The sequence below is a fragment of the Podarcis pityusensis genome (assembly GCF_964106645.2).
Source record: "Podarcis pityusensis genome assembly, chromosome: 5".
Taxonomy (NCBI): domain Eukaryota; kingdom Metazoa; phylum Chordata; class Lepidosauria; order Squamata; family Lacertidae; genus Podarcis; species Podarcis pityusensis.
Window position 1 is genome coordinate 4922631 of NC_138032.1, and position 16188 is coordinate 4938818.

At 46.0% G+C, this 16188-nt stretch overlaps 1 protein-coding gene across 5 annotated transcripts in view; it reads left to right on the top strand.

Annotated features, from left to right (window-relative positions):
• Nucleotides 1-16188, top strand: part of DIS3L2 (DIS3 like 3'-5' exoribonuclease 2) — a 196771-nt gene that overhangs the window by 117478 nt on the left and 63105 nt on the right. For all 5 annotated transcript variants that reach the window (XM_081007397.1, XM_081007400.1, XM_081007398.1 and 2 more), the window contains 2 exons: nucleotides 9903-10015; nucleotides 15757-15864. In XM_081007397.1, coding sequence (XP_080863523.1) covers nucleotides 9903-10015; nucleotides 15757-15864 — 221 coding nt within the window. The remainder of the gene's footprint in view (nucleotides 1-9902; nucleotides 10016-15756; nucleotides 15865-16188) is intronic.

The following is a 16188-nucleotide window of genomic DNA, read 5'->3' on the forward strand; positions in this document are numbered from 1 at the left end:
AGTATCTGCTCCTTCTTAGGGAAAGGGAGCAGGATTGTTTTGCCCTAGAGGGGCTCATGGTCTGCGTGATTTCTCTTTGGATACAGGGGCTATCTCAGAAAGGAGAGGCTAGTTAGTACCAATGTGGGAGAGTGAAGTGGCGCCTGTTGACGTGCCTGCCCTCGACCCTGCCTGTGCTCCTTTTGGCCTTCTTCCATCTTCCCCTGGTCCTGCTAAGATGCAGCTTGCTCCATCCGTCTCCAGGAAGAGCTGCTTACATTTTCATTCATGGCAACCTGGAAGCATCTTGGGGCATTTCTGAAGCAGCCCATGTCCTGAGCGCTGCAACTTCATAAGCCTGTGACATATTTTACAGAGCAGCGATCTGGCTAAAGCATCCTGCAGCCTGGCTAATGCCAGGATCTGGATGTTCAGCACCCATCCTTAGAACAAGTCCGTGCACCTCACTTCTGTGCTCACAGCAGGGCACCTCATATCCTGTGTGTTCCTCAGCCATATGCTCTACCTATGTCCACTTGGCACCCATGCTTTTGAGCTGGCTGGAGCATGTGGAAATCACTCTCTGCAGAGGCTTCAAAGGCCAGGCCTGTCCCACATCTAAATTATTTGTCAGGCTTAAGGTGCTGGCGAATAGAGCTGGAGCAACCGTACACCTCTTGTTTTGCAATGTGAAGTGTATGTCTTAACGCTGCTTCATAATGGGATTTAGGAGTCTGGATGCGTGATTTATTAGCTGCTGCAGACAAAACACGCACGTAACCCTATCAGGCTTTTAATTTTGTAATGCACGGCGTTGGGGCTTCCTCCCCCCCCCCCCCACAGTACAACTCCCACTTCAGAGGCTTCCAGTGCCTCATGGAAAACTTTGAAAATGCGTCTTTCGAAGGCACGGTCCTCAGCTCCACTTTCATTTCTGCTATTTGGTGACTTTCCATTTGGTCTGCTGCTGATCATCAGCTGGGCTATTCAGAGCTGCGTGGACAAGGAGGAAGCCTTTGCACTCACACACAGTGTGTATGGCTGATCCCACCCCTACTACATCTCCCCACCCCACCCCGATCATACCTCTCAAAGATCCACAGGGGACAGTCAGAAGCCATGTTGACCCAGGGTCGTCATTCAGTGTGTGTGTGTGCACGCGCAGAAAAATTGGTGACATGCCTGTGTGTGAGCATGCAAAAGTGATTCCTGTGAGGCCCAGTTTTTGTTTTAATCCAGGCCGAAGTGGGAGGAGATGGGGTATTTCAGATTGCGTCCTCTTTTGCACTCTGCTTTTGAGGCTGAGTTGTGCAGATGCTTGCACATACTAGTGTGCAAACTTCTAAATAAATAGAAAAATCGACACTGCTTCACAGCAAAACTCCAGAGCGACTTACCCACATATACCTCTGTTAGTTATGAGCAATATTTATCTGCCCTTCATCAAAAGAACAGAAGAAGCTATAAGGCTGTTTGCCCACCCAGGTACGAATTGTCTGATTTGACCAGGAATCACTCAGAGAAAGGTGTTTCCTGGTATCTGCAAACTGAGATCTGTTACTGAGAAGCTTCATTGATGTGGAACTCCGCATATGCTCCAGTACTGTATGCGTGGTTAGGCTTTGGAATTCTGTGGCCACCTCCATGTGCTTTTAGTGGACTGCTTGAGGGGGGGGGGTGTATACATTTACTGGAGCAAGGAGATGAAGCTCCTGGAGCCTCCTCTGAACATGTTTTCCCAGTGAGCCTTCCTTGGGTGAAAAAAGAGACCCCCATTTTCCCATCCATTTAGAGCAAGGCCGGCCCAACCATTGGGTAGAGAGCTGTCTTGGGCATTAGATTCAGGGGCGCTGGAGAATAGAGCTCTGTGGTCCTCAGGTGTGCTGGAGGATGCTATTCCACCCCCGGTGTGGAAGTGAGATTCAGCTGCGCCTCCGATCCGTTTCTGCATGCGAAATGGAGAAGGTGCCATTTGGTCTTCCGCACCAAGCAAGATATTTTGGAACCTGTCTTTGAGATGATGTGAGGAAGTGCGTTTTTGATGGTCAGGTTGGTGGGAAGCCCTGGGGAGACTGACCTTTTCTAAACCCACCCCCCCATTCTTTGTTTTGGAGGCTCACCCCGGGAGATTCTGAAACTCCGAGAACATTGGGTTCTCTTTGGGTGTTTTGTTCTCACTGTGTTTTTCTCCAGTGTTTCATGTCAAAAGGAGTGAGGGGCGGGGGAAGTTGGTAACTGTTGAGTTCAGTTGGGGGGGGGACGACACTGAGTGGATGGAATGGGCTTGCCTTCTTCCATGTCCCTTGGCTGAATCTGCCTTCTATGACATTCAGTTTTACCGTGGTCTGGTAAACAAAGCCGCCAATTCACGTTCCGCTCCTTGGCACTTCGCGAAAACCAGAATGCCCCCAGGCCAGGCAAGGAAGGTTTATGTAAGCCAAATAAAGCCCTGAACAATGAATTGGCATGGTTTTTGGCATGAAGAGGGACCGGGCTGCCGGCCTTCAAAACGCCAGCTGATTTCAGGGGCCCACGGTCTCCTACTGGCAAACTCTGGGTACCTCGGTGAATGCCTTCAGCAGCTATAGAAGTGATAAATAAACATAGCTAGCTTTGAGGATGAATTGGCCCCAACTCCATATGAGAAAAATTGAGGTGTGCTTGAATGCTTTCAGGAGAATTCTTGCTTTACCGTTGAGCCACAGCCGTTCCTTGTCAACAGAGGTTAAAGTTAGCCTTGGAAAACCAAGTCTCTGTCTTGATGGCATCCCTGTTTCATGCCTGTTAGCATGGCTCAGATCTTGAAATAGGGCTTAAAATAGGGTTAAATTATCTTGTGTACTCTGTAGTGGTAATAGCCTTTCAAGCTGCTTTCAGAGCGCTGCATCTCATAGTCCTGCTGGATGTACGGTCATACCTCGGGTTGAATGTGCTTCAAGTTGAGCGCTTTTGGGTTGCACTCCACGGCAGCCCAGAAGTAATGGAGCGCGTTACTTCCGGGTTTCGCTGCTCGTGCATGAGCAGACGCTCAAAATGACGTCACACGCATGTGCAGAAGCAGCAAAACACGACCCGCGCACGTGCAGACGCGCCGTCGTGTCTTACATTCCATTCAGGATGCGAACAGGGCTCCGGAACAGATCCCGTTTGCATCCTGAGGTACCACTGTAGTACCTCCCAGCGCCAGTATCTGTTCTCACAGAACTGGCTAATTTTCTCTTTCCCTGTTTTAATCTGGATGGTGAAAAAGTTGCTTAGGAAAGTGAGTGTGAACTTACCACCAGGGTATCTCTCCCGCTCTTCCTGCTCCTGCTGTTCACACAAACTTAAACTCCAGTTTCCCCATTCCAGAGTGAACACTTGATTCAAATTGCTGCGTTGGCAGATTTTACTGAGTACTTACAGACCCTTCCTCCCTCTCTTTCTTCATCCTGTTTTATTATTATTATTTCTTTGGTAATAAAGGAAAATTGAGTTCTCTGGGCTGTTTTTGTTCGGGGAGGTGAGGTCATCAGTGGAGAAGTTGAAATCCCAGCTTGCTTTAAACTCTTCTCATAGGTGTGTTGTATAAATCATTCCTCCTTCAGTTGCCACATAGGGTTGGGGTTACGCACAGCATCCTGGAATGGGTTCAAACCCATTAGATTCTTTTTTCAGATCTCAACAAGCCCTTTGTATAACCATGTGTAACATGGGAAGAAACTGTTCCAATGGATGGGTGCCATTTTTAGCTTCAATCACTGTGAGTTTACATATGACATCGGAGTTGATTAGGGCTAAGCCAAAACTGCTTACTGTTTGGGGGGCATGTTTTTGGCAGTGTTGAGGGAACATTCAAACATTTTCAGCAGTGACTGTGAAGATGTTTGGCCTATTCTTTCCATTGCCTCCTTTTGCTCTCTCTCAGCAGTTTGTTTTCCCTTAAGGATGCCACCTTGTTCATTCTGTGGTCTTTGATTGGTTGAGATTGTTGTTGTTTAGTCGTTTAGTCGTGTCTGCCTCTTTGTGACCCCATGGACCAGAGCACGCCAGGCCCACCTGTCTTCCACTGCCTCCCGCAGTTTGGTCAAACTGGTAGCTTCGAGAACACTGTCCAACCATCTCGTCCTCGGTCGTCCCCTTCTCCTTGTGCCCCCCATCTTTCCCAACATCAGGGTCTTTTCCAGGGAGTCTTCTCTTCTCATGGGGTGGCCAAAGTATTGGAGTCTCAGCTTCAGGATCTGTCCTTCCAGTGAGCACTCAGGGTTGATTTCCTTCAGAATGGAGAGGTTTCATCTTCTTGCAGTCTATGGGACTCTCAAGAGTCTCCTCCAGCACCATGATTCAAAAGTTGAATTACGGTTGAGATTACCCATGTGAATAATCCAGGAGGCATTGCTCTTGCTCTGAGCTGATTTTTCCTCTGCGATGTCATCGTGTGACCAAATTTGGTGAATTTAGAAGAATCATAATGGCATTCCATTCGTTATGTGATTCATGATTGGTTGGGCCTTGGGGCTAATCAGGCAAATGAGATGGCATGTTTATTTGCATCATTTATTATTCCCATGATCCTCGATTATAAAACCCCGTAAAAAGATGATTTAAAAATTAGGCAAATGACAAAAGTAGTAACTATGTGCTCAAGTGGGAGCTGATAGAGGGAGTGGGATCAGATATGGTATTCTCAAGAGGTATGTGGTATTTTCTAAGGAGTTTGGCTCAGGTTTTAATTCATTGAGATAGTTGGGTCAGATTTACTGTATTGATGCGATTGATTGTTCAGCCCGGACACTGAGATCCAGCACCAAGGGCTTTCTGGCAGTTCCCGCACTTCAGGAAGTGAAACTACAGGGAACCAGGCAGAGGGCCTTCTTGGTAGTGGTGCCCTCCATGTGGAACGCCCTCCCATCAGATGTTAAGGACATGAGTAATTCTATAACATTTAGGAAACATTTGAAGGCAGCTCTGTATAGGGAAGTTTTTAAGATTTAATGTTTTAGTATGTGTTTCTGTATGCTGGAAGCTGCCCAGAGTGGCTGGAGCAACCCAGTCAAATGGGCTGGCTACTACTACTACTACTACTACTGGTACTAATAATAATGGAATGTGGTGCTAACATAGACACTTAGGAAGCCTGCCTTATATTGAGTCAGACCACTGGCCCGTCTTGATCAGTATTATCTACAGCAGAGCTTTCCAAACTTTTCATATCAATGACACACTTTTTATCCAGTTTTAATTCGGTTTTACTAGCAAACTGGAGGTATAACTAACCCCTTTCCAGCCCCGAGAGGAGCACGGGAAGTGTTCACACCAACGTGTTGCGGCACACAGTTTGGAAGGTTCTGGTCTACAGTGGTCAGAAGTAGTTCTGTAGGATTTCAGACAGAGGTCTCTCCCAACCCTACCTGGAGAGTTCTGGGGATTGCAGCTGGGACCCTCTTAATGCAAGGCAGATGATCTGCCACTTTGAGGTCAAGTGTGAAGGGTGGGGTGGGAATCAGGAGGCGTTAGGCTGCCCCCTCGCTTTAAGAACCTGAGATGGGAACCCCAAGCGCGAAACGAACTCTCGCTCAGTGTTGTTTTCCTTGGCGGCTTCCCCTTTGTGTTATCGCATGTAATGGGATCCCTCTCGGTTTGTCAACATTCGGTTTGGGGCAGAGAGTTCATATCTGCAAGAGCCTGGATATCGGATTAGGCTGCGATTAACGCCATGATGTAATGACTCCCTCCTTTTCCTTCCATCAATATTTGTCCTGTAGGGTCGGTATATTAGAATATAGACTTCAAAAGGGGTGTCTTTTCCCCCTCGCCTCCTGCAACTGTTTGGCTCCCGTCGCTTGCAATATTCTCGCTGTTAGTCTAAGGCTTACCATCTAAGTAGTTTTAGGCTTGACCCGCCAGCCTCCCAGTGGAAGAGCTTTCAGAGCCTGTGATAACACTGGGAGGAGGCCGTTTCTGAAGAGTTGTGGTATGCATCCCTTGCCGTGGGATGGGGGTTCCTTCTTTCCCCTTGCACATTTTTAATTATTCTCTCAGCAGGCCGTTCTAATGAGAATGAGGGTGGGTTTTTTTGTTCTTTTCAGTGCTGATTGCTTGGGAAGGAACTGGGGGAAAAGGAGAGTTAGAGAGCTGCAGGAAGGCAGGGACCTCCAGTCCTTGCCACTCTCTCATTGTGGCAAGATCTCCCGGGAACAGTTGCTGTGCCCACTAGGCATGGCCTCCCGAGCTGTTTGTTTCTCTGAATAAAGGGTTAATTTCACCGACATTGTGTGAGTTATTGCTGACCTGGCTTCCGCCCCTGTTGCGTTTCCTAAGGATAAGGTGGTGCTAAGGTCAGCTCTTTTGGTCTTGCCTTAGGAAGATTCCTTGTTGCTCTGGCCTTCAAGATTAGTTTGTGCTGCTTTTCGCTAGAATCTGGAACACAGGTTACAATCAGATACTTATTTAAGAGGGCAAATTCTACCTGGCCGGGACTCGGACCCTGAGACAAACAGAAATGGGCTTGGCAACCCCAAAGATAATTAGATGGAAGAATGTTTTTAACAATAACTGCTTTTAAACTTTTTAAAAAAGAAATTGCAATTGTTTTCAGATTGTTTTAATCTGTTTTAGAATGTTTTTGCTTTTATTTTTTAATTGTGTATCTGTCTAGATCTGGTTTAAGGATAAAGAACACAACAGGGGTCTTGGAGCTGCCCATCAACAGGCAGTGTTTCTCAAATTTGGGTCGCCATCGGTTGTTGGACTACAACTCCCATCATCCCTAGGTAGCAGGACCCATGGTCAGGGATGATGGGAGTTGCAGTCCAAAAACAGATGGGTGTCAAATTTGAAAAACACTGAACCTGGACAGCAGACCGAGCAGGTACACAAGCCACCTGCTCACAGGTTTTTAGCCAAAATATCATTCCGCTTTCCCCCGTTGTGCACCCCCTAAATCTTCTCTGGGTCTCCCCTGACCCTGCATAGTAGATTTGGGGATGATTTTTTTGGGGGGGGGGGAAGGTGTGAAAATCTTACAGCAACACTAGTCCCTGCGCCAGGTAAAAAATATAACACAATAACACCCAGAGACTGTAGCATAAATGTTGCATAGCTTTTGTGAATCTTTCTTGCATACAAAGTTTGTATGATATAAAAATGAAAGCCTACCATCCAAAGGTAAAGTTTCAAAATATAAAAAAGAGGTAGCTGTGTTACTGCTTTAAAAAGAAAACTTGCTTCCGTGCGCAAAATAAAATATAACTGAGGTCTTATAAAGGAGGATGGAAATCAGCTGCCAATCCATGTACCACCTACAGATGTGAATCTCAGAAATGGCCATTAGACTTGAGTGGAACAATTACTTATGAGTAGAGCTACTATTTTAAAAAGAAATCATTTATTAAACGATCGTAGAAATACACTTAAATCCATTTTGTCATTTAAACCACCAGAGGACCTGGAATTAACTTGTGTATCCAAAAAACTTCTCATTGGGAAAGTAGCAAGTCCAAAGATAATCTTTTTTATGGACCAGGATGAATTCTTTCTAGAGCAAAAAATAATAATAACCAGAAGTCCTGTGATGACATTCCAGAAAATGCATGGTTAATGGGGTTTCTAGTACGAATTTTGGGCTTGTGTTCAGTTAACTTCAGCTTAAGAGGTCTAATGATCTGACCAACATATAATTTTGAACATGGTCACATAATACAACATGAATTGCAATTAGAAAAAGCTTTCAAAACATATTTTTTTTATATGAACAAGATAAAAACTGTTTCGTTTCCAGACTTTGTGGACATCGTGTACAGTGACCACACTTAACCGTGACTGATTTGATCATTTCCAAGAGATTTCATGTGCATAATGTCTGAACTGGCTAATTTATCTGCCAAACTGATAGTTCTGCAGGATCCCACAAAAGGAACTCCTTTGGCACCCTAGCAAACCTTGAGCAATATGCCAGTATTTCTATACAATATGTTTGATATTATGGGCTACATGGTTGAAGTCCAAGGACCAAAATAACCCACTTCTTTTAGTGTTGGATTGAGTGATCGTGTGCTGACCCTATCTGCTCTTAACCTGGACTCTAAAACCATCTGTTTTGGGAAACTCCTGCTGTGTAAAGTGTGAGAAAATTGATCGGCGTGAGATTTCTAAACTTGATCAAATGTGAAGTCTTTTGTTAAATGTGAAAAGTGTCCATACAGTCAATTATTCTTAAGAAGCCTGATGTAAATAATGAACTTCTGTCTGTGGATTTAGTATCCCTTGCCACACAAAGGATGTTGTTGTGGCAGCAACACATCCAAAAACAAAATATTTATTTGGTCCACTTGGCGAGTGAATTGGACGTTACCATTAACGGAATTGATCCAACCAAAAAACTCACCAGCCTCAGATAACTTGGAGAATAAAATGAAAATATCGTCTATGTGGCAATAATAATAATAATAATAATAATAATAATAATAATATACCCCGCCCATCTGGCTGGGTTTCCGCAGCCACTCTGTGTGGCTTCCAATCCATAACATCTGATATGTTTCTTAGGGGGACTATGCACAGAGTTTAAAATACTATCATTCTCAAGCTCAGCCATTTACAGATTGGAAATACTTGGCACTACCAAACTAGCCATAGCGACCCCTTTTATTTGAAAAGAAAACTGAGTTCTTTTCAGTTAAATAGTTCTTTTCTAAAGTAATGTCCATCAAATCCAGTTGTTTTTTTCAAGAGTAGATTCATCAGCTGAGGAACAAGAAATCAAAATGTATTCAATTATGGACCTTGTCTAGGGTATGGAAGAATATATGGCATCCAATGTAGTAAAATGTTCATGATTATTAGTACTTAATCCCTCTACCTGTTGGATGAAATATGAGGTATCTCTATGAGGGCAGTTGTATAATTGTCCTTGTTTTGTGGGATCCCTGTGAGTTTTGTTTGTAGCTTCTCTGTAAAGGTAGGGCATCTGGCCACCTTGCCTCCTGGAAGTCGGAAGTAGGCTCCACCTCCAGACCGGGGGGGGGGGGGGGAGGCTTGCCCAGGGTGTCAAGGCTTTCCTCGGTACACATTGAGGCATGAGAATTTGCAGTAAGAAAATCCTTCTCTTCTGGCAACTTGGCTGAAAGAAAGTCCACTTTGCTCCACTCAGTCCCTCTTCCAAGTTGGCTGGTAACCCTAATTAGAGTCAATTCTATTCCTTCCTGTACTTGCTTGTTGTTGTTTAGTCGTTTAGTCATGTCCGCCTCTTCGTGACCCCATGGACCAGAGCACGCCAGGCACTCCTGTCTTCCACTGCCTCCCGCAGTTTGGTCAAACTCATGCTGGTAGCTTCGAGAACACTGTCCCACCATCTCGTCCTCTGTTGTCCCCTTCTCTTTGTGCCCTCCATCTTTCCCAACATCAGGGTCTTTTCCAGGGAGTCTTCTCTTCTCATGAGGTCCCTTCATGGATCACTGCCTTGTCATGGCGAAGGGGCTTGAATAACTCAGGGAAGCTATGAGCTATGCCGTGCAGGGCCACCCAAGATGGACAGGTCATAGTAGAGAGTTTTGACCAAACGTGATCCACCTGGAGCAGGAACCGGCAAGCCACTCCAGTATCCCTTCCAAGAAAACTCCATGGACAAAGACAACAGGCATATAAAAGTTATGACGCTGGAAGATGAGCCCCTCTACCTGCTCCTCCAGTGCAAATGTAACAGGAGTCTTAGAGTTCATGTCTGGAATGAACCACTGACATCCAGTCAATTCAGGGAAATGCACTTGCCCCTGGAAGAGGTCATGTAGTGAATGTCCAGTGCCTGAGCTTTGTACCATAGAAGATCTGGTCCTCCTGCATTTTGAAGAATCTCACAGCTGCAGAATAGAATTACCGTGCATTTGTTTTATTTTCCGTTGCTTCCTTTTCTCACCTGACCTTTCACCTTCCCTCTGCCGTTTCAGGTAACTTCGAAGTGGGCGTCCACATTGCAGATGTGAGCTACTTTGTGAAGGAGGACACGGCCCTGGATGAAATCGCGAGCAAGAGAGCAACGAGTGTCTACCTCGTGCAGAAGGTGAGATTCGCATCAGTGCCCCAGAGCAAAACACAGGCAGATAACGTTCTTCTGGATGCTGCCCACAAGTCCAAACAGATCATGGTTTTCTGCCAAGAAACTGGGTGGAAATGAGACATTTCCTGTGCTTTATTATCGTCCTTATAAGAAAGCTGGCAGGGGGCACGGCTACTGCTCCCAAATGGGAAATTCCATGCAACTGTCATGGTTAATAGCTATTGACAGGTTTGTATCCTCCAGGCTCTTTATTTATACGTGTTATTTAGCAGTTGCTTTTCAGAGGCCAGCCTTCCACAAGGTGGTGTCCAGTGAGAAATAAAAGCAACAGAACGTGCAGGTGGACTAGGAAACATTAACCGGATGCAGCAATGGGAGCTGAATTCGCTCACCTGGGCCTGCTTAAGGCAATAGCAGCAAGTTCGGTTTTTAAGACCTTCTGAAATGCCAAGCCAGGCGTTAACTGCGTGGTACCCATGCAACTGGGACCCCAGACACAGATCTTAGATTACAGGCAGGTTATACGAGTACCAGTGGTCCTTTAGGTAACTCAGTCCCAAACCCTTTATGGCCTGAGTGGTTACTACCAGTGGTTACTACTACCACTTTAAACTGGGCCCAGAACACACTGGTAGCCAGTGCAGTTGGTGCAGAATTGATAGTGAAGTCCATACGTTAATCATGTTCATTGTGTAAAGTAGTCTTCGTCTTTCAGGTGCCCGTGTTGCTGCAATGCAACACTGTGACGCTTCTGAATAGGCATGTTTTGCTAATTAGTGATTTATTCCTTTATTCTTAGTATTAATTGCAGAGCTGCTGTATTTGACTCTTTATAGAATAACATAAAACCTGCCTGGAGCTTATAGCTTGCATTCAGACTAGGGAGAGACAAAGGAGGAGGGACAATAAAATGGAATATTTCAGTTTAGAACTCTATTAGCTGCTTGTGTGTTGCTGATTATTGATCATGGAAGTTATTGATCATGGTTCTTTGTTAGGGAAAGGGCACCCAAGCCGAGTGCTTATCCCAAGAGGCAGAAGCTGAAAATAGGAAATTATTCAGTAGGCAATAGGTTTTTTAAAATGGAGAAATGTGTATTTTTCTGTGCAAATCTTCTTTGTTCTGAGCGCTAAATGTCAGTATGGAGAAAATCAGGCTTGACGTGGGTAGTGTTGCAGCTCCAGTTGAACATTGTGGTGGTGGTGGGGGGAACCTTGCAAGGAAATCAAATAGATCTGCATAACTAATTCACTGTCTGGGAGAGAAGGAGTAGTTGTGCAAAAGGCTAATGGTTTGTTTTGAGAAAGTGCAAGGCTTAGTGATGAGTGTATCAGGTTCTACAAAGCAGGCAAACCTAAACAGTTTTCTCCCTTCTGGCACGTCCCTGTGTGTTGTTTTAGGTGTGAAGTAGTTTGAGTGGGGAAGGTCAGCCATAAATCCCTACAATATTTTACTGGTCCTCTTTTATAATGGAGATCAAAGATCGGAACTGGAAGCCAGTCTTCATGTCGAGTCCAAGGGCCTCAAGACGTTCACTTCTGACACCAGCAGGTTGTCGGGGTGTTGATATTTTGATAGCTTCAAGCAGAATAACAAAGAGGTGATCGAAGTTTGAATTCATGGAAGTGTTGATACAGAAAGTAAGAGGGAAAGAAAGGAAACTCTTGAGCAGAAACTCTTGGCTCATAAACAAATTGCCTGTTTCCTTTGAGTGTCTTTCAGTGCATGAGGCCACCCCATGATTAAGTCTCTGAGTCCCCTCCCTAAACCACGGGCTCAGAGCCATGGAAGCCATCAGGCTGTAAGCATGGCTCCACCTGATTCAAAGGCCACTGGTGGAGGGCCTGTTCTGGGAAACCTGAACGAGCCCTCAAACTGAGTGGGTGTGGGCAGGCAGCCAGGTTGAGCGGTGGGAACAAGATTGTCAGTGGGACTTGGTGGAAGCGCTCCATTTTACTTTCCATGAAAAGGGGTTTTGTCCTTTGGCCGTGCTGATCTGCTCCAGGCTTCCCCGCTGGGGATGGACCTTCCCTGGCTGGCCTGCGTTTGAACTTGGTGGCCCCCGAACCCTCCTGGAGCTCGATTACAATGCACACCGTGAGCCCTCCTATCCCAGGACCAGCCCAGAGTCTGGAAGCATAACAGCTCAAGGCAAAATCAGGAGAGAGGGATGTTTGGGGAAACTGGAGGTCAAGGCTGGTATGGTGCAGTTGGTGGGTTTGGGCAGAGGGGGGTGGAGTTCAGACACCCGCTCATCTCGCTCAGTCCAAACCTGGGTGGGCCTGTATCTTGGTGTAGCCTACCCCATGAGTATCCTGTTCTCATGGGGCTTGCAGAGGAGGTGATAACAGTTGCCAGATCCTCTTCCAGTAAGGTCAGGGCAAGTCCAGGCAAGGCAAGGCAGATCAGGACCCTGGGCAGCTCCCAATGGATTCTTCTTGGCTGAGCTATGAAAGGTGGTGACTTAGCAAAGGACCAGAGTCGCCTGAAAGCTGGCAGGGCTCTGAACGCTGGGAGAACTGTCTGCAGTCCTTAAAGAGCCCTGAGCTTATTCTGCCATTGCTGCATAGTTGCAGAGCCCTCTTTTGTTTGGCTTTTTGGGAATCTCAGAAATGCCACCACCCCATGTCTTCTGCTCCCGATCTGCTTCCTGCCCCGTCAGAATGGCAAAGATATGACTTAATTGGGTTGATCCATTGTACAGTTCAAAAGCCATATTGTCCTCTTTGTGCACTGATGTCGTCTGCAAACTTTCTTCCTACTCCCTCATCCACCCATCCCGTTCTGGGCATGGGAGGAAGGAGAGACAGCCTTCTCTGCGGCAGAACTCCACCTTTAGAGTTCTCTCCCCATGAAGGCTTCCCTGATGCCTACCTTGTTTTATTTTTGGGGACAAGTGAACACCTTTCTATTCTGCCCTTTAAAATATGTAATTGTTTAAATACTACTAGAATTCGCTGTTTTGTTATTGTTTTGTGATGCTGCATTTTTAAATTATTGTTGCTGTTATTATTAAAAACCACCCAGGAAATTTTGTGGCTGATGGTGTGCTGTAGAAATTATTTCAAGAAACAAGGTGGGATCCACCTCTCCTATTTCGTTTAATCTTGTGCTGCTTTTGCTTGAAATTGTGTGTGTGTGTGTGTGTGTGTGTGTGTGTGTGCATATATCTATATAAAATAGTATATAAACTGTTACACTTTTTACTTGTTTTTAATTATATTATATTGCTGGGACCTTACAGTGAAGGATGGGTAGGAAATCTTATAAAATAAACAAGGAAAAACATTACTCTGCCGGGTGGACCGACTGATCTGGTAGGAAGCTGGCTTCTTGTAATGTAAATCTAAAAAGGCAACACCAGTGATAGGAATGACAACTGTGGGAGTGCTCTCTCTCAGTTTGCACAAATCGTTGTCAGATTGCTGCCTCTGTGTGCAGCCTGGCCTATACAGGTTGTGCTCTTACCTTAAGGAGAGGCTAGGATGTTCAGTGGCACACTGCAGGTGGCCAAATAACTTCATTTATTTGCGTATTTAACAATATGCCCTGCCCTTCTTCCGTTTCAGTCACAGCTTCCAGGTTTACAATTTGTAGCCCAAACATGCAAAGAGGAAACTTGCAAAATAATAGTTGAAACAGCAGGACAACTAACATTATCTCAGCAGCATTTAATGGATCTAAGCAGAGAGATTTAAAAGCCTTGGCAAAAAAGCCGTTCAGAAAGACCTTGCTTTCAGCATCAGGCAAGCCTGTGGGAGAGTTCTCCCCAAATGGGCGCTGCCACCACGAATGGTGCCCTCTCACCAGTCTCCACCTACCTCACCTCTGAAGGTAGACGAAGGGAGGAATATTAGGCCATACTAAGCCAGACCATTGGTCCATCTAATTTGGTAGTGTCTACTCTGCCTGGCAACGGCTCTGCAGGGTTTCCTGACCTGGAGATGTTCGGGATTAAACCTTGGGCCGTCTACATCCAAAACAGAAGTTCTACCACGCAGCTCTGGCCCTTATTGGGGGCACTTTAGATGAGCGATCAGTAGCCAAATGTCCCACCTTGGCAGCGGAGGTTTCCCTCCTCTGCTCTTCTTTTTACCAGTCAAGAGTCTTAGTAGGTGCCTCCTGGTCACGAAGAGTCGCTCTCCAGCTGCATCCTTGGCTCCAGCTGGGCTTTTTGCTAATCTCTTTCTGCTTGCTCCCTGTTGTTATCTGAGATTGCAATACCTTGCAGCTAGCGCTCCCATCTTTGATTGGCGGTGGGCTTTTCTGACACTCCTTGAAGGGCTCTGCCCCTTCTCAAGCGGATAACCTCCCATTAAGCAGGCCGAGGCATGGCCGGCCTCACGTAGGACATCTGTGAGTTATGGGCCGGCTCCTATTGTCAACGTGCTCCCTTGCCGTTGGAATAACACAGCTGGCGGCCTTTTGTGTCTAGAGGAACAGCTTATCGGACCCTGTTGCCCTCCTGACCTTCCAGTTCAGCCTGCCCTGCTGATTCATATGGAAAAGCGATTTCTTTCCCGGCTGGCTGGAGACTCAACAGCCAGGCCTGCTATCCCAAACTCTGCCAGGCAATTAGAGTGGATTTATGAGCAGGGATTGGGTGCCAAGCCACAAACGTGATTAAATATTTTAAGAGCTTTCCCGTGAAGGCTTGGCATGTAGATAGAAAATGTTTGCATTGTGAAACTTACACAGGGTCCTGGGATTTTTTCATCCTCCACCCCACTTTTTTTGGCGGGACTGGGTTTTTTTCTTTTTTCTTTTGTAACCTGCATGCTTACTTCATTTAGCAATAGTGGTGACGTTATCGGCAGGTTTTTGCATCACTTGGTGTAAATGCAGCCATTGACCCAGAATGGTATGGGGAGCCCTGCTGACAGGAAATGCAGCTGTGGCCCGTGCTTACCCAGAGAACCCCTAACTGGAGAAAAATATCACATCAGAAATAGTTTAAATGCTAACGATGCAATATCAACACTACAGAAAGGCAACTGTAGAAAAAACGCTGAGAACAATGGCCTTGTTCATGTGGTACCTGAAACCAAACCTTAGGTACAGCTTGAGCTTAGCAAGGGGGGAGCTTAACCACAAGTCCTAGCTCAGAGACCGTGCTAAGCCAAGGCAGCACAAGGGACTGGGGGGGGGGGGAGCAAATTGGCTGTAGGCTCTTCTCATTTGTGTAGTCTCCCAAAGCCAATGTTTGGCTTAGTGTGTTGCGTGAAGCAGCTCAATGTTGTCACCCAGAAGGCTGATAGAGGAGGTGTGCGTTCCATCTTTCCCGAAAAGCCATCAAAGAACCGTATCTTTCCTCCCCTTTGGCGGAAGGAGATTCCACATGAGAGTAGGATGTTATTGGAAAAGCCCAATTCTTGGCTGCCACTGCGCAAATTTGCCACACAGATGGCGCAGACAGTAAGAAAAATAAATCGGTGTACATAGCATGGCAAAGTAGTAGAAGCACAATATTATTGCTCATGGGTGGAATCCAAACGTAGCACTAAGGCAATTGTTCCATCGGCGCAAGGACTTTATTTGCTTGTGCAACCAAGCATTCTCCTCCTCTCCTAACTCTGCCCTTGGGGCTTCTTCCAACCCTCTGGAGCAGTTGGGGGTGGTGAACAGAGGGAGGAAAGTCTCTTTGTACAAGCAGAAATCTTTGCACCCGTGTCAGTGGAAAACTAAAAATACTGCTTTCAGGGAAACTGAATTCATTTTCACATACAGTACTTTTGTTTCCTAGGTGATTCCCATGCTCCCCAAACTCCTCTGTGAGCAGCTGTGCAGTCTCAATCCTATGACAGACAGACTCACCTTCTCCGTCATATGGAAGCTAACTCCTCAAGGCAAGGTAAGCCCCAGCAGCTTTGCAGGACTAGGTATATATCATTCAGCGTTGCCCTTGGATTGTCCCATTGATTGAGCAGATAAGCTCAAAAAACACAACATCAAGTGTGCAGGTATGAGTTGGCAGCGCTGACATCACAGGGGGGAGACTTGAAATCGGAGGCTTCCTGCTAGTTAGGAAGCACAAGAGCTGTTGTGTGCAAATTGGTCCCAGATAGGTTTCATTTCTGGGTGGAACATAAAACTTAAGAATTTCACTTTGGGTCGGTCAAAAAAGTCCATCTTGTCAAGCACCTGATTGGTTTATCAGCTGTCTCCAAGAAGCCCA